This window comes from Fringilla coelebs (genome assembly GCF_963513975.1).
Source record: "Fringilla coelebs genome assembly, chromosome: 5".
In the NCBI taxonomy this organism is placed as follows: Eukaryota; Metazoa; Chordata; class Aves; order Passeriformes; family Fringillidae; genus Fringilla; species Fringilla coelebs.
Window position 1 is genome coordinate 49,043,814 of NC_140033.1, and position 23,806 is coordinate 49,067,619.

General features: G+C 40.9%; 1 protein-coding gene across 1 annotated transcript in view; it reads left to right on the forward strand.

Annotated features, from left to right (window-relative positions):
• Nucleotides 1-23,806, forward strand: part of MRTFA (myocardin related transcription factor A) — a 73,643-nt gene that overhangs the window by 25,619 nt on the left and 24,218 nt on the right. The window contains exon 2 of the mRNA XM_084206887.1: nt 20,967-21,032. Within this exon, the coding sequence (XP_084063013.1) occupies nt 21,026-21,032 (7 nt within the window). The 5' untranslated portion in view covers nt 20,967-21,025. The remainder of the gene's footprint in view (nt 1-20,966; nt 21,033-23,806) is intronic.

Below are 23,806 nucleotides of genomic sequence, written 5' to 3' on the forward strand. Positions count from 1 at the left end.
TACTTAGGTGTCCTTGGTAAGGGTGATTGTTTTGCCAACAGCTCTTCTGCCAATTCCACGGTAAAAGTTGTGCAAGATATTGAATGTTGGGTGTGTGTTAGTGGGGTTGATCCTACTTTTCTGGAGTGGTTAAGCAACTGAAACTGTTGGAATTCTATCTCTGCTGTGAAATGGGTTTTCCAATCTACCCTGCTGATTTCCAGAGTATCTATCAAAGTTACTTCTTACAGTGCATTGATATTTCTGTCCATGTGATTGCTGATCAGACTTTCAGATCTCTTACCCAGTATATCAGGATACAGTAAAACAAATTAAACTTCTAAAAACTTTTTTTATGTTTATAAACAAGTGAAAATGGTATCAGTGTTTCATACAAGACAGGTTGCTCTTGGCCTTTACTTATCTCTTAGATTCCACGTTTTGCAAGGAGAAAACCGACGCGTGCTTGCTTGTGTGTTGAAGGTATCCTCTAGTCTAGGCCCTCTGGAGTTTATCTTCTTACAGCATGGGGGACATTATCCATGTCCTCTTTGGAGTGCTGTTGCCCAGATAATTTGGATGATTACTCCTTCTTTTAGAACACTAAATAATGCTGTGGGACAAATTTGATACTGTAAGACAAAATTTTAGAATATCTTCCTCAGGAAATAAAAGATTTACCTAATTACCATTGAGCTAGTCAAGTGTTTTTTATACAAGCTGTTTTCTGCACAGGAAAAAAGAAAGGTGTGTCTGTGTACATATCTGCAGTTCTACAGTAATACATTGAAAGGATTAGATCTTCATCAGTTCTTAAAGTTCTCTTCTTCAGAACTTGGACAACGTCTTAGGGCTGCTTTGGCAATACCTGGATATTGGCAGCTTTGCTCCATGAGCAGCAGCTCATGTTTCTCAGGTTTTGTACGCTGTAGTGACCTGCTAACTCAGAGGCCCTGGTTGGCAAAATAATAGTAGGTTCCCACCTCTGTAGCTGAGTCTCATCATTTTTACCATCCAGATGGTATATTCTTGCCAGGAAAAAAGCAGAACTGGTCTGGCACTGGATAATTGTTTTTTAGTTATTACAGTTACGGAACCTCCCTGTTCAGAGTATCAGGCCTGATTCAATGTGCAGTTTTGTGTTGCTGCTGAAAGGGGAGATCTGGACAATGTGTTCCTTTATCTCCTCCTTCATCCTGTCTTTAGAACTCTTGTGGCGTGCTGGCTCTCTTTCCCAAGGCGGCTCTCCACAGTGCCGTGACTGCTAATGCTCATGCAGAAACAGGCTTTTCTATTTATGCAGTAATTTGACCTTACTGGCTAAAGTTCACTGTGAGACTGAACCTTCACCTGACTTTTACAAATCCTAAAATTAAGATGAAAATTGCTGTTGAGGATATGGTGGTAATTCAGGAGTATTGCAATTACAGAGCTTTATATTATCACCAAAGGTGTATTTTTTACTCACAGGAAGATTGGAGTTTGGATTCATTCCTGAGGGAAGGTTGAACATTTCAAAGTAAGAAGAGTACTGTTGAAAATACTCAGAAATGTCACTGATGCCATCTAGCATTTGGTTGAACACTACTTTTCTTAGCTATTACTTTCATTATTAAAGACATTTTTTCCCTGATTGTAATTCCACCCTTGCTTTATAAAATGGCTTGAATGCCTCTCAGACTGTTTGGAAATGAGAAAATTTTGTCTTGATTGGGATGGGAACATAATATGAATTGGAAACTGTTCCTGTAGTGCTTAGAGTATTCATCTTTTTATTTTTGTAATGTCCATGTGGTTATCTTTGTTCCAGGTGTGTAGGATGACACTGATTACTATTCTTTTTTTTTTTTTCTCAAGAATACTTTTTCTAGGTATGGGTAATCGTGTAATCATTGGACATATCTCTCTCTCTCTTTTTTTTTTAACCCCAGACTTCATTGCATTTCTTATGATTCATGCTTAGCAAAATTAAAAGCCAACATAGCTACCAGCTGTACTGGTGAGAGTACCTCCTGGGTGTTGTTGCTCAGATGGAACTGGCCACTTCCAATTCCAGCACCATGCTGGGCAGTATGTATAACCAAAATTTGTCAGCCATGTGGCTGACATCCGTTCATGATACACATGAAATGAGCTAAGATGAGGTGGCTGCCCCCATGCAAACACAGATTCTGAAGTTCTTGTGCTTGCAGTAGAAGGTTGTGGATTTGGGGCTGCAGATTATCTTCAGGTAGGTGTTTCTACTAGGCTGGGAGAAGAGATTTAAGGGAAGAAGGGGTGAGAATATGTGCTTGCACAGAAGTAGCCTGCTCTTACCTGTGTGTGGTCTCAGGTCAAATGCATATGAAGACTGTGTTTCTTGGATTATCAGTTTAGCTTTCTCCATAGCTCATGCTCTTGTTTCTAAGGGTTTAAGCAAGAAGGGAGAAAAAGCTTCTGCACTCAGAGCAGGGGTATTCTCCTAGCTGTGTGCACAGCGTGCTTACAGTCGGGAGATGCAGGGGGAGAGAGGGCTCTGCTCTATCACATGATATTGCCTGTCTGGCAGGTGTCTGCAGTGTGAGTAGAGAAACCAACTGTTCACTATTTTGGGTGAATGAGGTTGGCTGTTACTGCAAGTGGCCCCACAAAGAAGTCCACGCATCTGTTGATAAGCAGTGCTCTGCATACTGGGTGCCCGAATGCTTATAGCTGCTTGCTGAAACACTGAAGTTTCTGTTTGAGCTTTGAGATCGTAGGAAGAAAAATTTTGCCAAGAGCCTTGCTGGTTTTTATCTTTAGATGTTGGCTGTCAGGCTTTGTCTGTGCCTACAGAACCTCTCTGTTCTGATGCAAGCACAGCCTTGGAATCAAGCAGTAAACTGATTTTTTTCTGCTCTACCGCTTGGTGCAGTGACCGAAACCTGGTAGAGAGGGATTGCAGTTGGGTCACTCGTGAGGATTAAGCACCCCTTCCACTTGCCTGGACACCTCCTGTGTTACAGAATCCGCCTTCAGGTCCAGGGATTTCCTCTAATATGTTGGATAAAGCCAAGACACTGCAGCCTGCCTATGTCGGGATTGTGCCGCTCGCAGAGACTGTGTCAAAGCAAGGCAAGAGCTGTTCAAGCACGTATCAGGATTCATACCACAGCTTACGAGAAGGTTAGCAGGCTCTGCTCTGTATAATTCATTTGTGGGGGTTTTATTTTTTTGTTTTGTTTTGTTTTTGGATGGTGGTGTGGTTTTTTCCCACTCTTGCATATTGCCTGGTTTTTGCTTTCTGGGCAGTAGTCCAGATTTTGGGTTTCCCACTGACTCCTGTGACCTCTTGTCCCTGAGGGCATTCAAGCATGTCACTCGACCAGCCTGGAGCTCTGTATGAAGTGACTTGCAGTGCTGGGAGCTTGAGACAATTGCATTTGGAAGTTTTGGTTTCAAACTTAAAATTTCTTCTTCTCCCCTATGTCTGTAGGCCTCTTGTGAGCAAGGTTTTAAGGCTGTTCCATTAAAGGTGTAAAGGCTTGTTCTGGAGTGGCAACTGTGCCTTGAAGAAGAGAAGAGTACCATGTTTTAAGTGTCTCTATGTTCTTGTTTTGAGAGTGTGCAAGGAGTGTTGTGTATATATCTAAATGTGATTTTGTTTTAGTTGATGGTATTTTGCAAATATGTGTGATTTTTTTAATGAGGATTTAACAATTCTGAAATACTGTGTAGACAGAGAGAGGTCAGATTCCAGGGAGTGATATGTAAAAGGAAAGAAGAGGATCTGGAGGGATTGAAAAAGATTGAGAAGATTAAAAAAGGCAGTGATCCATTCATGTGCACAGCATTATGAATATCAACAAACAGGAACTGGGAAAAGGTTACAGAGAAAAATGGCAGAACATCACAAAAAGGCAATGGCAAGCAGCAAGGTTTATGTTTTATCAGAAACACTGGATCTGTCTATCTACAAATGAAATTTTAGTAGGAACTTACAGAAGGAAACAAAGATCTGGAGTATAGTGGCCTCAGAATAAGGTGATGACTGATTTTAAGAGTGAGTAATGTCATCTGAAAGGAGGGGAAAATAACTTTCTGACATTTTGCACAGCAAAGCAAGATAAAGGAGGGGTAGGTATTGAGGACAATAATCCAGATAGAATAAGGCCATGTTTGTTGCATAAAGATGGCCAGTGTGTGGAAGAGGATTTTAGCAGTTGCATTTAGAGGATTTTTCTCTGGTACAAAGTCTAGGCCTGCTGGAGTTGCCAGACAAAACTGTTTGGTTTCTGGCCCCAGTTGTCACTCCCCCTACCAAGCCTATTGAACATCTATCAAGAGCTAGCTTGTTGTTAATTTTTAAAAATATTACTATTTTTGTTGCATGTTTTCATTGGAATATTCTTTGTTAAAAAAATATGGAGAGGGAAAACTGAAGTCCCAGTCCTCAAATTCAAGTTCAGGAATTATAAATCCATTAGTATAGGCAGCGTTCCCAGATTTCTTTATCTGTTTTGGAGACAGCACATCAATCTTCAGAGGAAAAAAACAACCCAAAATTTAAAAAAAAGCCAGAACTTGCATCTGTCCTGTATTTGCAAGCATTGGTTTTCACAGAAGGTGAGCACTTTGCATTTGGATGTACCAGGATACATCTTTCATCCAATCATTAAATAGCACAAGCTGTACAGGGGGATAACATGTACAAGGAAGAAGCAATCCTGTCTTACTTTAATCAATATAAAAAGATTTGTTGCTGTCTCAAGTTGAAGTGAATTAGGGCTATGGAAATCTTGCATAATTCTGGTTATTGGAAAAGCTTTGTTGACTCTGCAAAGTTCAGCAATACCATCAGCCTACCCCATGGCTAATTCATGATGCTCTAATGTCACATGTGATAAGGGAAGCTGCTTTCCACCAGCTACCAAATGAAGGTTAGGAAAGAGAAATAGATGCTGCCAGCTTCTTTCCTGTCATGTGAAGAAAATAATAACACTGTAGGTTTGCTGCTGCTCCATTCAAGTCTCCTGCAGACTCGGGATGCCTGTTGTATTTATTCTGTAGCATGCACTGTATTTTGCAGAGCCAGTTCTTATGGGCAGCAGAGGAACAGAAGCATCCACGTGTAAACCCTTATGGAAATACAGAATTAGCATTGAGTGAGAGTGATGACTGTTGTGCCTTAGTTTTTGGTCCCTCTAAAAATGGGACAGCTTAGTTTCATTGTCACCAAGACAGAAAAAGCATGCATTTCTCTTCCTCACTCTTAATAAAACTGGACAAATAAGGGCTGTCTATACTAATGCTGACAATGCTCATCTATTCTCTTAATGATTCCCATGAAAAGCAGCTATCTGGAATACACTATATCTTGCTTCCTGATTTCTGGAAAACAGATGTCTCCTAAATCTGATTTATTTATTTATTTATTTATTTATTTATTTATTTATTTATTTATTTTTTAATTAGGACTTGACATTGAAGGTTAGGAAATGGTGATCCTTACTACACAGAAATGGATTTGACATGCAGAAGTCAAAGAACTTAAGCTTGTATTTTTCAAAGTATGTGTTAGGGCAGTTATTTGCAAAGTTCCTAGAATTCAGGAATCCATAAACATGTTTTCTATTCAAGAATGCCTTGGAATGATTTAATCTTCAAATACTAGAGCCCAGTTTGCAGTTCCTAGATCAGTTAACACAACTGTATGGTAGCCCCTCATGAGAGATATGAAGAGGGAATTGCAGAAAGCTACTCAAAACCCAGTTAGGATTCACATGAGTTTAGCTTAGAATTAAGTACTTCCAAAACTCAATTCCAACTTTTCCACTTCTATACTACATCTCTGTACATCTGTGCTATATGCTCTTAAACCAAACACTTTTTTTTTCTTTTTTTTTTTTTATTGGCAAGCTCTCCCTTCAAAAACATTCAGTGTGACTCGGGGCCTGACAGTGAAACTCACCTGTCTTTTTCCAAGATTTGTATCTCAGGGCCCAGACACAGAACAAGTTCCTGCATGCCATCTGATCTGCACGAACTGTGTGCACATTCTTGGTCCACAGCAAATGGGAGGTAATTTGAGTTAGCTTAGCCTTTGATTAAACTATTAATATCTGTTCAGTACTTTGAAGAGATCAGGAGTCGTGCAAGTGCTTGTTAGCACTGAACTTTCTTCAGGAGTAATCTAGACCTTATTGTCATTACACCTGCAGCACCTGAAGGTCCAGCTGGCCCTGGCCCCACCTCATCCAGGAGGGGTCAGGAAACCTGCATGAGTAGATGTGGAAGCTCTCAGTCCCAAGGAGATCCCCAGCAGGAGGGCAGCCCCTGCACCCAAGGCATCTCACAGGAATGCTGGGTGACATTTTTCTGTAACGGGTGATCTGTATCTTCCTGCTTCACAGTGGACCTGAGGTTGCTGTGGGGATGTGTGTGAGCAATGCAAATTCATGGATAAGCCGTGTCAGAAACCACTCACAAAACACACAGATGCCTTTCTGAAGTATGGCCTAATGCATCCCACTGTTTGGAATTATTTATGCAAATAGTGCTCTGACACATTAAAACACAGAAAATGTGTTGAATGTACGGGGAGCTGATCTGCTCTGGCATTTCTTATGGCAGATCCAGAGGCACACCAGACTCCCTGTATCCTCTTGCTGCAACCACAGCCTGTGACTATGCTTAAAAGTAAGAGGTGCAGTGAAGGTAAGCTAATGATATATTTATGTGAAGTGGCTTGAAGTTGACTCAATTTAAATTTGTTTTTGCTTAGTAGCCAGTGTGTCTCATTTGGCTGTGAGGACTGGAGGTGTTTCAGGGTATTTGTTAACTCTGTGGTGCGAGTGGGAAGCTTGGGGAAAAGGGTTAACACTGAATGACCAGGGTTTTTGTAAGTCATTTGTTATCAGTGAAAGAGGAGTCATAGCATTATCCCTGGAGCTGAATTCACATGTTTTTTCAGTCCTGATGCTCTAATGTGTTTTTGATTTTTTTGGATATGACATGTTTTCCCCTCTTGCAGTTTACTAAACTATTCCTGTCAGTGTAATGATCCCCAGCTGTTGCTTTAGCCCTAGCTATTTTCATGCTGGGAATGGGAAGAGGAGGAGGAGAGGGACAGAGGCTAACTTGTTTACCACACTGTGATCTACTTAATTTGTCAAAAATGGCTATTACAGTGCTTTCTGTAGTGTGAAGTAATACTAAAAGGAAAGAATTGCAGACTTGGACCTGCAAGAGTAAGAGATGGAAGGACTCAACACATGCAGAAAACAAAAAATAGTAGAAACTGGGTGTGGTGCAATGAGTACAGCTGTCAGTAGCATTTATGCAGGCAATGCTTTGAACTGGTAATGATACCAAGTAAAATTTCCAGTAAGTACTTTCCTGCCCTGTCAACTGAATTTTCTTCACAGTGGAACTGAGCTTCACATTCAGTGGCAGTGGTGCTGAGGTACTGATAATCCCAGCAACTGGGACACATATTAATAAAGCTTGAAAACACTTCGGTGGCTTTCAGATTTTTTTTTTTTGGTAATTATCTGTTGTTTCTTTTTTCAAGAAAACATCTCTTTTTATACTTTTAAACAGCAAGTGACTGATGCTTAGACTTCCCAGAAACTGTTGAAAAGCAGCTGCTTTTTTTGAAAATGGAACTATGATACTGAAACTCAAACTGCTTTCTTTGCATCCAGAAAAAACTTTTGGAGTCCTTACCCGAAGATGAGGGTTAGGGACAGGAGTGGGTTTTCCTTCTGCTTTTGGATCCATCTCATGCTGCCTGTGTAAATCTTATCTTGGTAGTTTTATCATCCACAAGATCTGTCAGTGGTTACCCCTGATTTTTCATCCTGCAGTCACACCTGCAAGTCATTGATCAACAACTTAGTGAACATATATACCAAAAATAAGTGCCCGCTCAGATCTTTCATTTCGTGCCCCAACTCCCATATCTCCTGTCTTTTCTGAGCATTGAATTACTGATTTTGTCACCTGCTGCATCAATAAATTTTAATCCAAAATGTAGAAGCAGCACATTTTTTGGCAAGAACCTCTGCAGCCTATGGTAGAAAATGGATACGACTCCTGATGTGGCTGAGGCTTATCCAATTAAAATGTGTAGTGAGCCTGTGGGGCAGATTGTGCTGCTTTTTCTTGCAGGAGGCTCCTCAGGATGCATCATCTGCCCAAGGGCATTAACATGGAGCAGAATCCATAGTTTCTCTCTTTTACTTGGGCTGTTAAAGTAGATGTGATGTTTTTCCCTGGCACTATGTAATATTTACTAACCTGGTATCTCTCCAAACTAAGAGCAGACCTGCAGTAATTGCAATATGGTAGTTGCTAAGAAGAACTACAAATTTTTTTTGCTCATCGGTGTATTCAGGAGAGATGAGATGGCTAGAAGAAATGTGCAGGTGATCTGCCAGAGTTTATTGTGCAAATAATATAATCAGCATTCTTCCAAGTGAACAAAGCTTTGAACTTTCCAGCCTGCAGTTTTGCCACCTAAAGTTATGTTTGCCTGATGCAGCTAACAAGAAATGAGAAAGAAGTTGGTGATAAGGAAGAGGATATATTGCTTTGGGACATAAATTCTTTGCAAAAGTGACTGTGAAAATCGGTGTTTTCTTGACAATCTTATTTTAAAAACTGGCTTTCAAAATAAACAGCTGTAGAGCAAACCTTTTCTAAAAATACATCTTTTTGAGAGTTTTCAGTGGAAGTGCCTATGATGGACTTTTCTCCATCACAGGGATAGGAATCATCTGTTGGAATCATGCTTACAAAGACCTTGTTCTGTGGTCTCTGTCCCCAAAGGCAGCTCAAAGGCCTGTCACCATTCTGAGGGTATTTCCCATAACAACTGCTGTGCCAGCTGACACATTTAACATCTTTTTGGTAACCTTCCTCACTGAAACACTTGTCAGGCACAAACACTGTGCTGCCCAGCTGGGTTGCTGGGGGCAGTGCTGAGTGATGCTCTCTGGGTGATGGGAGGAAGAGATCCAGTTTTGACTGTCTCTATGTGGAGTTTCTGTAGCCTCCTGCTGCTCCACGTCTCTCCAGCAGTAAGTGCATGGAGACTACAGCCGTGTTTTTGTAGCAAAGGACTGTGGCAGTAGGTATGATCGTTGGTTCCTCACCTCTGCAAATCTCACAGCGCTGCTGGAAGCCAGAAGCTCCCATTGCATCATTTGGTCCGTACTGCAAGCAACATGTAACCTGTCCCTGCAGATTGTTGTGTCTTCTATTCCTTATTTTGGTGGATGTTCTTTTTAGTTGCTTTCACCTTCCTGAGCCTTCATGCCTCTTTCTGTGTTACACTTAGGCGTGAAGGTCCTTCAGAGGCTGCTTGCAGCCCTTTTGCACACTCTGATGGGAAATTCTCCCTTTTCAGAAGAAGACGACAACATTTTAGATGTAGATGCTAAACTAACCATACCTTTGTGTCTCTCTGAGAGACTCTTTTACTGCTGCTAATAATATCTGTCACATTGGCTGCAGGCAGTGTAGAGGATTGTATCTTCAGGACTGACATGTGACAGTGAATCTTAACTACAGCTGCAAACGCTGTCCCCCGCAGCCACCTCCCTGCCTCAGTGCCGGAGGGAGCCACAGAAGGGAAACGTGGCTGCCCTTCCCCTGCTGTTGTGCAGGATGTGAGTGAAAGCCCACCTCCATTAGCAGTTGGAGAGAATCCTGAAGTGTGTGTGATCTGCTGCTGCTGGCAGTCCCCTCTGTGTCCTTCAGCAGAGGACTGAGCCAGCAGTAACACTTTAAACATCTGCAGAATTTGTCCACCAGTCTGAAGTCAGTGGTCATGCAGGCCATTCTGGACTGCTAGGTTTATTTTGGTTTGCTGATTGATCTGTTACACAGAATTATATTATTTCAATATTTATAGTTATGATAGCACATTAAGCCTCATAGCTCAAATTGTTCAGTGCTATGGATCTTCCCTCATGGCAAAAACCACAATTGTCAGTCCTGGAGATGTGCAGTCCAAAGTTTTTTTGAAAGAAAGTAAATATCTATTGAGAAAGGAGGTAAAAAACTGTAGATAGATGTTGTATCATCAGTGAAAAGATTCTGAGGGACTTTGATGTGCTTTTTATGTGTAATGCAAATTCTGGGGATCAGCCTCCACACTGGGCTCCTGTGGAGGAACTGATTTCTAATGATTTGATGGGCGCAGCTGAATCTTGCAACTTTTTTTAGAAGTAGCAACAGAATTCTAATAGAATTTGTGCTTAAACAATAAAGGTGTCAGACTGTTGGAGTGCAGAGGCCAGGATCTTTATTTGAACCTCAGATGCCATGACTGTGGCCACTGTTCTTTGCAGTCTTTGAGAAAACAGCAAAGATGTTTTTAACTACCATGAGTTAAAGAAACATGGTAATTCCTGGTAGTATCCACCTGAAATTCTTGCTAAGAGAGAATGCTGGGGCTGGGACAGAAGCTGGTGGAAGGAATGCTGACTAGACAGGGAATGCTCTGAGTCTTCCTTGTGCACGCAGTATGCACCTTGGACAAAACCACTTTTGTTTCATGTCCCACAAAGTAACTGGCAGCACTGAGAACCAGCTGAAGCTGGGAGATGCTCAAGCTAGCTGATTTAAAATTTTAAGGCCCAGCTTTCTGAGTTCCCTGTATAACTAGTTAATTATTACTTTTAAGAACTGCTGGGTTTATATTTAAATTTGCAAACTTCTAAGTAATTTTTTCTACTACTTGTGGTAAAACACGCTCGCTCTCATTTGCATTTGGTTTCAGTAAACCAAAGATCTTTAGGCGGTTAAAAATCCGAAATGGTCTTGGAAATAGAGAATCATTCCATGTTTTAGTGGAAAACCCCAAAACACAGCTCATATGTTGAGGTGTCTCAGCTGAAATTTTGCCACAGAAATTCTGCGGTGTCTTGACATGAGATGATTCCTGTGAAGGGAACTTTCAACCTCTATCTGTAGAGGGTGCCCTGTGGCAGAAGGAAGGCTGAATCACTGGGCCAAACCCAGTCTCTCAGAAATGTTTGAGGAAGTTTGTGACCTTGATCTGTGAGGCTGTTTGTGCACTGGAGCGCTCTGCTGTAGTAGAAATTGAAGTATGGGAGGTGAATTATGGAGGAAAAGTATTTGACCATATCCATGCATGGGGCCATCTTTCCATGCATGGGGCATGGAAAGATTTGCTCATCAATTTTAGTGTTATAAACATATCTAATCAATCATGTGTTTTATGGATGTGTCTGGGCACTGTCTCAGTGCTTGATTTTCTTTCTGCTTGTAAGAAACCCATAAAAACACATCCCTTGAACTCAAGGTTTTAAATACAATGAAAAATTGTTCAGATTCTGACATACCTCAAAACATTTGCTTTTTAAATTCTGTATAGTTTTTGGAAAAAAATATAAGCAACTCCCGTGTATCATCTTTATGAAAAATGAAATGGCTGGAGTTCTTTCTTCTTTTAGGCAGAGATATCCCTATCTTTCCAACAAAAAAAATTTAAAGGGTTTGAACTTGTGTTTCCCTTGTGTAGCTTGCCTTTTGTACTGTCACCTTAGTAGACAGCTGTAGATCTAATTGTCAGGATATATCTACCCATTCCTTCTTTTTTCTTCATTTGTCCCCATCTACCATGTCATATTAAATTATCTGGGAGAATTTCTTTCTAGAGTCTTCTTTGCAAGCTGGTTAAGGGCAATGTTAGTTCCTCCTTGTTCATTGTTTCATGGAAAAATACAAATCACTATAGACTGACTCAAGTTTACACAGGGAAGTGGGAAATTCTCTGTGTTTTTCCCTCCTCAAGAATTCTCTCTCAGCTAGAAATAGTAACAATGGATATATAGATGGCATCAACAAGTACTGATTACAGTTAATATTTACTGTATTATGATACCAGGGTCAATTTTAGGTAGACCTTTCCACCTAGGTATTTTGTTACAGGTCATCTTGTTGGATCATGCATGGTAGCCAGATTCCATGGATATGGATATGTGCCAAGTTACTCACATGCTTAGTTTTCACCTAGCCAGTACTACTGAGACAAAATGATTTTATAAGAATCAGTAGCCTGCACAGAAAGCAAACCAACTTTTCCTGTTGACAAGCTTGTTGTGCATTTTTACATGTTGCATATCTTACTAAATATACCATGTTACATGTATTTCAGGTGAATTTCTTAAAGTTGTATTTTAACAGTTTCAGCAAGTGCCGAGATGGATTATAGGTGTACCAAGATTTGATGGTTAAGAGTGGGCTTCTATGTGTTCAATAGAAACACTTATGTACTAATAGTAGCAAACGTGTCTGGTTTTAAAATTTTAGTATCAAAGAAGACAAAACTGGCATTGCATTAAAAGTAGCAGTGAATAAAATGGCATTAAGTCCCCCTAAATCTTAAATGTTTAATGGAAATGGCAGGAGTTAAGTCATGAAAGAAGAAGGTAAAGGTAAATACTGTAGAATGCACAGCAACTGCTAGTCTTAATTTTAAATAAACATGAAAAGAATCCTGCAAAATTCAGCATAACTTTGATGGTAATAATCAAGTTTACATTTATTTGGAGGCATATACATGAGTAGCTCTTGTGAAATAAGCACGTTCAATTGTGTGCAATATTGAGACCAGATCTCAGAAGAAAGCAAGTAAACTTCTAGGGCTATGAACTGGTTCTTCCTCTAGGAGCTCCACATTTTACCACCAAAGCCAATGCTGACTTGAGCCTTGGAGTATCTGTTCTGTCCTGTCTGGATTTTAGATCATATTATGTCTTGGTAGTTGGATGGTGCTACTGATTTTGTTTGTTTTATAGTGCTGTGTCCTAACAAAACTAAATTTGCTGTAAATGCTGGTTTTATCTTCTAAGTACAGTTTTTAATTAACATTAATGTGATGTCTGCATTTATCAAATTTGATATTAAGCCTCAAAAATGGCCTGCTGAAGTAGCATGTTGTTCTGTGCTCTGTGTGAGCCAGCTACCTTGTGGTAATATGAGAATGGAAATAGATCCTTTTACTTTTGACTGTGTGCTTCTGATTTCATATTCTTTGGGGAACACTTTCCTCTGTAGGTTGGGATTTTTGATTCCGCTAAATTAGCTGTATTAAAGAATCTGTATTTGTCTCCGCTAAGAGAACTACTTAATGCCTGATAACATTGACTCATTAAAAGATAATACACTATTCCATCATCCTTTGAAAACATCTTTTTTATATTTTCCTATTTCATATTTCTTTTCCAGTGGCATCCTTCCAACAATAAAGAAATATTACCCTGAAGCAATATTTTGTTTTTTGTTTTTAGCCAAAACCAGTCTTCTGGATTTCGCTCATACAGACCATCAACAGGCATGTGTAAGCTGCATGCCATGTTAATGATTTTATATGACCCAAGAATATTTTGAGCTGTAGAAGCTTTGAAGAGTGATTTTATCAAGAAACAAGTCCTTCGTGTTCTGGGAGTGACAGTCAGTTCATTTTCTCTTTTCCTTGTATTTTTGTGTTCTTAATTGATCAGTCAGTCTTTTTTTTTCTGTACTTTTCAGCTGCTTTTTAAAGCTGCTGGGCATTTGAGAGCCTGCAGGCTTTTAGAAGTGCTGGACGGTGAAAACCAACTCCAGTGTGATATGCCCTCCATTGCATCCTTGGATTATTGCTAGCACATCCACTGTGAAGTACTTTCAAAGTTGTTGTTTTGGAGGTGAAGAAACTCTTCTGTTTTTTAAGGGTTTAGGTCTACCTCAGGCAGAATCATACCCCTGTTCTCATCTGTACAAATGTTTAATAATTCATAGGTTTCCCAAGAGGATAAGAAATAAGAGGTGGTCATGAAAAAAGGTTCAAACCCTCTATACAAGAACAGCTTCTGATGCAGTGTTCCCCAAACTGGTCCAAGACACCTTTCCATCTCAGCATGTTGCAGCTGGATGTGCTGATTTCTGCATTTCTGTGAAAAAACACTCTTTCATCACTCTCAGAACCTGCAGTATGGAACTGCTTCTGATCCCAGTTTTGCTTCCTGTTCAGGATCTGTTTCACAGACCTCCTCTTTGGGTGCAGGGAGAGTGGTCCCAGTCCTACTTCTCACAGAGGGGAGACCACAGGATGAATATAAATAAGTGGCTTTTGCCACTAGTGTGAAAGGTTGTTGTAACAGTCGAAGAGACCAAACCAAATTTTCTCTCTATTCTTTACCCTTCCAAACTCCATTTTCTCCCTAGCATGGTTGCTAAGGAAGAGCAGAGGAAGCTGCCTGCATTTTAATAGCATCCCTTGCTGCTTCAGTAGAGAAAAGACATAGTGGAATGTGAGATAGTCTCAAACAGTAAAGAAATAAACTTCTGCTTAACTCTCCCTTTGTGTAGACTTGTTTCAAGCTATTCTTTAAAATGCATTGACAGGAACAGAACCTTATGGCTGCTGCTCCCAGGAACAGTGGATGCTTGCAAATTGTGAGGATCAACAGTGTGTCTGCTGCTTCTCCTTCACCCCACAGAGGGACATGAATTTTTGGCATCCCCTTCCCAGGGTAGCAAACTGTCATATAATCCCTGCAGTTTGGGTGTCATTTACAGTCTGGTTCTCTTAAATGCTTCTCTGTTAACTGCACAGTCTGCTTAAATGCAAAGCCAGCATGTATTCCCCATCAGCAGTAGGGAATAAAATGGATTTAGTGGATTAAAATGCTGTTAGGCTCAGAAAATTGCCTTTAAAAAAGGCCCAAAAAAGTTTGCTTTTCTTTGTTGGTAACCCCCATTCTAGCACATTCTGTGTGGTGCGGGGTATGTTGTCCACAGCACCAGAAAAATGCAGCTCTAAAACAGAAAAAGTAATCCAGCTCAGTAATTTAAGATTGAAAATGAATTTTGACCATTGTATTCTCACTCACTGATCGCAAACTATCACAGCTGGTTCTTTTCTTACACCTTCTTGTGGATCCTCCACGTAATTTGGTACACTAACAGCCCATGGCTGCTTCTGCACTGAAAGGTGTTGCAGCTGGAGTTTTACAGATGCTGCCCTTGCTGGTGAATCTAATCTGGCTTCCTGTTGAAGCATGAAAAAATCTAATGCAAGTCAGCATTTGTTTTGTAAGCTGGCACAGCTGAAAAATGCTCAGAGACCATTTTTTGGTGTGAGGGAAAGGTTTTCTTACCACATCTCCAAGGGACTGAATTCAGTAGGATAAAGCTTCCACAGAAAACAACAGCTGGTGTGCTGCATATTCAAAAGCTGAATTTGGCATTTGCTTCTGGTAAAATGTGACTATTTAATCAGAAAGTAGGAAAAAAATTCTCATCTTAGTGTAATTAGAAGGGCTGCTGGCTGAGTTGTAAGTGGAAAGGTGGCTTCATCCTTCAGAGCAGGTTACATGGCGCTGTGATATTTGAGGTAGAGGCCCCAGTTCTGCACAAACAGCTGTGCCAGTTTTGTTCAGCAAATACTCTGTGTCATCAGAGTAGTCCTTTATTGTTGCATATTATAATTAAGTTGCTTGCATATGGTGTTATACAAATTGGACTGAAAAATTGGAAAGTATATGTGGGCTGCAAATGGCGGCCTAGAGCCACATCTCCTTAGTCCATAGTCTCTGACCCTCACAAAGTAAACCTGGTCTGACCTGCTCAGTGCCTGGCCAGTGAAAATTCTCCTGAAATTCCTTTGACTCCACAGAAAGGCAGAGGTGTTGAACTAACTGGTAAGCTCCTATTGCAGCTCATGCTGTATTAGTGCTTCCTTGTGAGTTAAGAGGATGCTGTAGCCACTCGGTGCTTTCAGAATGGGCTCTCCAGAGGTGCTGAACAATGTACAAATAAATGAGCATTAAATTGATTTTTACTGTCTTTAGTTACGCTTACACTTTCCTCAACTTAGATAATGAAGTTGGGCTAATTTCACTTGTTCTTCAGTATTTTTGCTTCCTATCACATGGTTTATTTATTGTAAGGATGAATTCTTCTATCAGGCAGACTGCTTTCACTGAATTTACAAAATTGATCAGTCACGTCTGTGAGCATACAGCCTTTCTTCTTAAGATGCAGTTTGTGTCTTGCACTCTCCCATTTTGCATGGGTATCCCAGCCCGAATTCCAGGGAGTTCTGCCTCCTTCAGTCCCTCTGTAGGGCTTCTTTTGGCTCCAGCAGCCTTCCTTCCTTCCTGATCTGCACTGCTGCTCATGCTGTCCCAGTTGTAATCCACCATATGGCTGTGCTTAATCATTACCTTGGTTGGGTGACCTTAAGTATCGCTTGGGATTCCTGGCAGGAAAGGTTTTGCAGAATGTGAGCACAGAGCCCCTTTGGTAGTAAGCCTGTATTCAATGTAACGTGCACAAGGTCTCACCACAAGCTGCAGTTCACAGCTGTGTGCTTCTTCTTGCTAGTTTTTAAAAAACAGGAAATACAGGGTATTTTATTAATTTCTTGTCACAAACCTGGTATGTGAGACAGTCTTTGAGAAGAGATTTGAAGTTTGTTTTTCTCTGTTGAAATGCTGAGATGCAGAATCTGCAGTCTAGTTTCTGCAGTAGTTCTAGTCACACTACTAAATGCAGTGGTTTAGAAATAGAAGGGCAGGCATGCTGCTGCAGATTTAGGTAGTGAGCTGCAAAAAACAACTTAGCTCATCACAGATATTTGTTCCTGTTTCTGCTTACTACTAATGCACCCCTAAACTACCACCAGAGTTGGAGCTGTCCTGAAAGTGCCCCTATGGGTGCAAGCTCTTTATATTAATTATATACTGTTAAATCTGAGCTGCCACCAGCTGTGAGTAGCTCGTTCTGGAATATGCCTGTGGGTTCCTTGTTGAGAAAGGTTTGTGCTAAGACAAACACAAAATGATCATGACTTGCTGTATTTACTAATAGGGTGACTCTGTTGGTAGTAGCTGTATCACAATATTTATTTGTCATTTAATACATCTCCCACCATTGCAGTTCTCCTCTTCCCTTCTTAAACTGCTGGCAGTGTCCTCCATTCTAGCTCCCAGATTTCTCTGGAATGTTTTACTAATTCTTGCAATGGTCCATCAGTGATATGAAAACATTGTTCAAAATTTAATTGGGAACATTTCATACTTGTGAAATAAGTTATGTCCACCTTTGAGTGAGAAAATCTGACAAGCATACAAATCCCACAAAATATTACATATAGTAGAAGGGCACCAGTTTGGAACTTATTCTCTGGCCAGCAGTTATACACTGCTCTTTGTATGACATGATTTATTCTTAATTTGAAAATTAATTTGCAGGTTAAGTACAGGGATGAAGGAAACAGAACATTGTCCATTAGTGACTCAAAGACTTACACTTCATTCTGTCCTAGAGCAGCTTTGAATTTCTCTGGTGATTGTAGTCCTTTGGCTGAGCTCCATGTACAACAGCCTTGGACTGGTGCATGGGACATCTGTTAATCTATATATAGGATTCACACACTTGAACATGTAAACAGGTGATCTCCTAAATATATGAAATGGCATTGGGAACTCCAAGTACTTAGTTAAGCCAAAATGTATTTAGGAGTGAACTGAAATAATCCTTTTTGCCCTCCTCCCTGCCAAAAATAAGCTGTATTGAGAAAAAAAGTACTTTATGGCTGATTATAACTTGTGCTTAATACGTATGTATATACATTCACAAATCCCAGAAATTACTTAGTGCTTATAAAAAGGGTCCTAAAAATTACTTTTTTTCCCCTGTTCTTCAGTTTAGGTCTCTTGACAGTTGCTAGTTTCTTGCTGTGAAGGGACATAGGGTTTAAAAATAAAAGGTGCATATAATGGGTAGAGAAAATGGGTAGTAGATGGTAACTAATAAAGAAATAAGATATCTTTAGAAAAAATGTAAGGGAGGCTGCAGTCAGGAGGGGAATTTAAAGTCATTTGATGAGGTCTCTAGCAGTCTGACTGAGAGTAATTTTTAATAAATCTGGGAACAGCAGGGAGACTTCAGAAGAGCAAAAGACCGAGAGCGTTTTGCATCGCTGCTGCCAAAGGGTGAGTGAGTAAAGAGTGGCTCATCTGCTGTCAGTTCCAGGAAAAAAACGATGGAAAATTCGATCAACAATTTAGGTGGTATAAGAATAGCAGTATAATCACACTGATCAGCTTTTCAGTTTGTGAAAACAGGTCTGCTCAAATGTGATTCTATCATTTGGATAAGTGAAATGTCGTTGCTAGGGGTTTTGTCTAGGTGCAACAGACTTTTAGAACATCTTTAACTTAGTAGCACGGTGTATTTTAGTTTCAAGAAGTATATTTGAATTTAATGAAGTAGTGCTTAATTGGATTAAGAACTGGTTGTAGTCATAGAAAGCAGAAAAGTATTTCTGGTCGAGCTCAACCCGGTGCAGTCTGGAAATAGATGCAAGAGGCTGTAAAAGTGCGGACAGAACAAATACTAGTGGAGGAATAAATGGTGACATTAAAAAAAAGTTTAGATCATTTAGGCAAACTGAGACATTTGAGCAAAATGCACATTAATATGGGTGACAATACAGATGTGCCCCCAGGAGCAAGAAATGCCAGCCACATCTGTGTGGGGAGTTTTTAGCTGAAAATCCCTGGCTGGGAGGTGGAAGGGAAACAGTAGGTGTGGTTAGAAATGTGAGGGAAGGTAGATGGCTGTAGCGAGTACGTGGCAGAAAGAGCTAACATACCTTACTAGATGTGTAAACAGAAGACATGAGTAATCATGAGATGTCTGCTGGGGAGATGGGCCTGCTGCTATAGGTTTGTGCCTTGCCTCTGTACATTTAGTAAGATGTGCTAGTTTAGGGTATGGATATATGGGCTCAGTAGGGAAAGTCATGCCATGCAGTGAGAGATTCAATGGGCTGCTCCTTCTGGGGCAGGAATCACTTAGTAGCAGTGTGCTGTTGGAAGAATGAAGTCCAACTCCCACCTTCAGTGCTAGCAAATACCAGGGCTCCTGGTTGTTCCACTACATCTCCTGGCTATGTGGTCATCCTCTTCAACTAATGCAGAAACTGGTGCCTGTTTTGACTGGGCTGTGGTCTCTGTCAGTGAGTCCAGCCACCAGTCAGGGGGACATGAGAGGTGATGGGGAGAGTGAGAGGTTTGACACTGTCTCTCTCAGCAAGTTGTTAGATCAGGTGCCAGGTGTTAGGTCAAGATTTGGGTTTTGATAGCCTCAAAAGGAGCCCAGCAAATGAGAAGCTCTGTGAGCAGGCTGCCTGTGAGCTGTGCTAGCCCTCGCACTAGCACAGAAGTTGAAGTGCGATCTCATGCTGGGTGGGAGGAAGAGTCTGGAACTACCACTTCTGTTTGCAGTTTCACAGCCAAATGAAGGGCCTGTTCCTTCCCCTCTCTGTTCCCTCCTCCTCCTTCTGGCTCTTGGCTGATCCCACACAGAATTACCATGGTGCTCTGTACATTCTCCTCCCCTCTCTCACTTCCATGTACTAAAAGAAAGTAGTTTCCTGCCCAGGATGCATATATTAAGAAATCATAGTTTGTCTTGAGAAACAGAAGAGAGGTAACTTGTTTGCACTTTGTGTGCCCAGAGGTATTTCCACTGGTAGGAGGTACTCCTCTCACTGTCATAAACAGTGTCAGAGAAAGGTACCTCAAGAGTCAATGGACGTGGAAGCCAGAAAAATCCAAGAAGAAAATTAAATGTCATTTAAGTGAGGGTGATTAGGTGCTATGGAAACAACCATAGAAAGGAAGAGATGGATCTCTTTTTTTATACATATGAAGACCAGAACCCGTATTGGAAGATGTATCTTAGTGAAATGCAAACTGCAGATAGGAGGTTGAAAGAAACAGGTAAAATGTGGTGATGTCTGTAAGTAGACAAAGTGGCATCTTCTTAAATTTTTTTGATCTCTACTTTAGGGAGTGTACAATACGAATTTGGATAATATGTATGAAATTAATGTACTGGACAAACAAAGTACTTAAGAAAGGAGACATAAGGGTTATAATGAGATTGCTGTAGAGCAGTTTTGCTCTGTAGTGGTTCCACAACATTCGTGTGGACTTTCATTATGTGGGCTATAAAAAAGGCATAAGAGAAATTCAAATTAAAACAGGGGAGATGAGATGCATTGCCATTCATTTTATAATATTTTACATTGAGCATGCTTAGGAGTTTGGGCTTGATTGCAAATGGGATTCAGTGATACTCAGGTTGTCCTATTTTGAGATGTGTGTCACATTCACATGAATTTTTTCTTCAGTTTTGAAAGGTTGCTTTCATACGGAAGGTGTCTTTGACTGTAAGAACAATCTAGAATGTTGCTTTGATTGTACAGTTTAAAGGGAGGCTGCTGTTATAATCTAAATTTGAAATTCTTACTATTCCAGGGATTTGCACTAAAAAAAAAACCCAGCTAATTGCATTTCACATAGGTCATGAATATGTTCTGTTATGCTAAAATAAATAGGTAAAATTCCGGTGATAAGGGGATTCCTTTTGTAGTGGAAGGGCACTTCTAGATGTATCCATGGTATTTCACTTTCACAAGACATTTCTGAAGGTGAATTTCTGAGCCGAGGAAGGAAATCAGCCTTGTAATTTAGAGTAACGACCAACAATTTTGACATATCGTTTAATCTGCACATAGTAATTAGAGTTTTCAGGAGTCATTAGCAGCTGGGGTGTCACTCCGTGTTTATTGGAGGACTGTCAGCTGGTGTTTCTCTTTGTTTGTTTTTTAATATTAATGGTTTGGAAAGCAGTTGGTGCTCTAGAAAGAACTGAGAAACAGGCCTGGCTTTGTGGATTTTTATCACCCTGCCAAGACCCTGCACAACTTCCTCTCCCAGTGGCTGCAGCAGCCTACGGAAACCTGACTGCTGGGGGCCACTTCTGCAATTGCAGCAGGGCAGGGCAGCAGGGTGGGAGGAGGGGGGGGTCTTTTCCTTCTGCTGCTCACCAGTGCTTTGGCATTCGAAGAAGAAAACAAGATGCATTTGAAAATGTCTCTTCAGTTGTTTCTTGCACTGATGGGTTTCCTTCTCTCCCTTCTCTCTGCTGTGCAGTGCTGCAGTTGAAGCTCCAGCAGCGACGCACGCGGGAGGAGTTGGTGAGCCAAGGGATCATGCCGCGTAAGTACCGCTTCAGTTCTTTGCCCTGCTGGTTTTATGCATGTTTTTTGGTGGGGAATGGTTCCCATATGATTCAAAAGGTCAGGTTCTCTGCTTCTGCATGGAAAACATCATCTGTAGGAGCCCCACCCTGTCCCACACAGCTTGGTCCTTCTTTGTGCTGCAAAGCGAGGCTTGTGTTGCATCTCAGTGCACAGTCTTCTGGAGAACACACTATGTAAGAAGTGCCTTAGATACTTGACCCATGCTGGTAATCACTCTTTTAACAGGCTTCCTGCCTCTGCAGTTTCTGTTTTTACAGTGTGGCAGCTCCCCAGACCTCTGAGGCACTTGTAACTTTGTGTGTACATATTCCATAAACTGACCAAAATCAGGCATGGTGTTAACCAACAAGATGTTAACCAACACGGGACCTCTTTTATGTTTGTAGCTAGAAAACAGCTAGAATGAGCCCTATGGGCATCAGTCATTGCCCTTCTTGCAGGGAAAGGCAAAATCTGTGCAGGCAGAGAACGTGTACTTTTCTGGGTAAACAGGATCTACCTTAAAGCCAAGTTTTCAGTGTCATATTAGTGTTGGACAAGGTATTTTGCTCCCCTCCTTCCCCCAAAAATGCAAAAAAGGTCACAAATAAGTTTTGTCATGCTTTGGTACCTCTGAACTAGATGACTTATAGGTAACAAATTGAAGCAAGACCACACAGCAAATGTGTTATTTTTGAGGTCCTCTCAGTTTCACACTGTAGTAAAATGCAGTAGATCAGATATGTATTTTCTTCTTTCCAAAGCTTTCCTGCTGCCCTGTTTCAGAAGCTTTACTTGAAGATGGTGTAGTAATGAGGATTTTCTCATTTCTTCTGTTTCTGGGGTGCACACTGTAATATGACGCTGTGCTGTGACTTAGACTTCGCTGGGGGCTGAAGGTTAGACTGTCAGCTCTCTGAATGAAGAGAACCTGTCAGCAGCACTCTGTCAGCTGAAGTGGCTTGCAGGATGGCAGTAATGTTCTTTGAGAGGTTTCTGGGACCCCTGCCTAAAATTGTGTTGCCAAAGCAAAACGAAAAGATTGTCCTGTCTGGATATATCATACCTGTTGTCTGTTTTTTAATCTGAGGAGCTTGTATATAAGCTTCTACAGAATGCACTTACTTGCTTTTGGATGAAAGACTAGTGTCCCAGTGACTGCCTTTTTACTAATGCTTCTCAGAAGAAAGTGTTCCTGACTTCTTTGTGGTGTCCTGCTTTAGGTGGATATGTATGCAAATACTTTATTAACTTATGTTCAGTACTGGCTTCCTTCAAAGTGTGCCTGGCCAAACTTGTGATTCCTGAGAGGGGTCTGTTTTCCAGGCCTTTTGAAAATGAGGCCCTTGCAAGTAATTCAAGTAAGGCATCCAGAATAATTAGTGAGTCTTAAATTTATTTAAAACATAGTGTAAATTGCTAGTCTTTGCAGATTTGTGCCCTTCATTGCTTCATTTATATCTCTTACATGGGAATTTTGTGATGGACCAAAGCAAAACGCTTTGTGAAAATACTGGCAACATATTAAAAGGTCCCTTCTGCAGTGGAGAAAACCTACTTTAACACATCTGTTCTAAACGTGACTTGAAATTAGTTCCTCCCAAATGATGGTATCATTTACCCATACCTGCCAGCTGGAAATAACCCCACATAGGGAAATGTTTAAAATGTAATTTACCTGGGCAGTTTTTGAAGAGAAGATCAGATGTGAGATAAATTGTGATACGTAAAGAAAAAAAATCCCATTTTTAACCTGAGAATTACAGAGGATAACTAGGGACCATGTTCCTCCAGAAAGCATCTCAGCACCATGACAGCTCTACATCTACTTTCAGGAATTCAGAATGGACTTTTTTTCCTGCTGGGAATATGCAAGTATCCTGTATTCTTTCTTCCTTACTTCTGTCTTGCCTGTACCTCTTGTCTGTGAAAACACTGAGGTACTTAATCTTGTTCTGCTGTCATCTGCTACTGGACATGGCTGTGCTGGACTTGTGTGTCCTTCTTGAGTTTGTTAGCCAGGAACCAAGCAGCCCCACACGGTCCTTCATGATGATTCAACAAAAGTATAAAAGTTGGAATCCAGAGGATGCTTTGGTGCTGAACTAAAAGAGCTGGAGTGCTCTTTCCATGTCAGTTGCTGGTTGGCTTCTTTTGTTTCCTTTATTTTCCATCTGGAGAGTCTTAACACTCTTGAGAGAACTGTGATGGTTGCAGTTCTGTCTGCATTACAGCTTGTATCAGGAATGTGTTTTTGAAGTGAAGCCCCTGATTGCACCTGCCTGCTGTGCCTTGCTTTGCACCATAAAATGAAGTTTGAGAGCTGGATTAAATTGGAATGAAAGTAAAGTGGAAAATATTTTGCCTAGAGCTAATATACATTCAGTCCATGGGAGCAGACTACAGCTTGTCTGGCCCCACACTCCTGATGCCCCTTCACATCCAGAGTGGGGATGTCACTTCCTCAGCATTGACTTGGTTTCTCTTTTGGTCTTACTGTGCTTTCCTCTGTGTTCCTTTGGATTAGCCTGTGATACAAATCAGTTCCTGCGCATCTTGAGGCAAACAGCCATGGAAAAATCCCTGAGCCAAGTGTGGGAGAAGTGAAAGGTTTTGTTTTACATTACAAGTGATGGTACTGTGCAGACTCCCCTTGGTGCCTTTGGTTCTCCTGACTGAATCTAAACCCCACGTAAGATTTATTCTGCAAATTGGTGCCCTAAAAGAGAAATTTCATTACAGACTTCCATC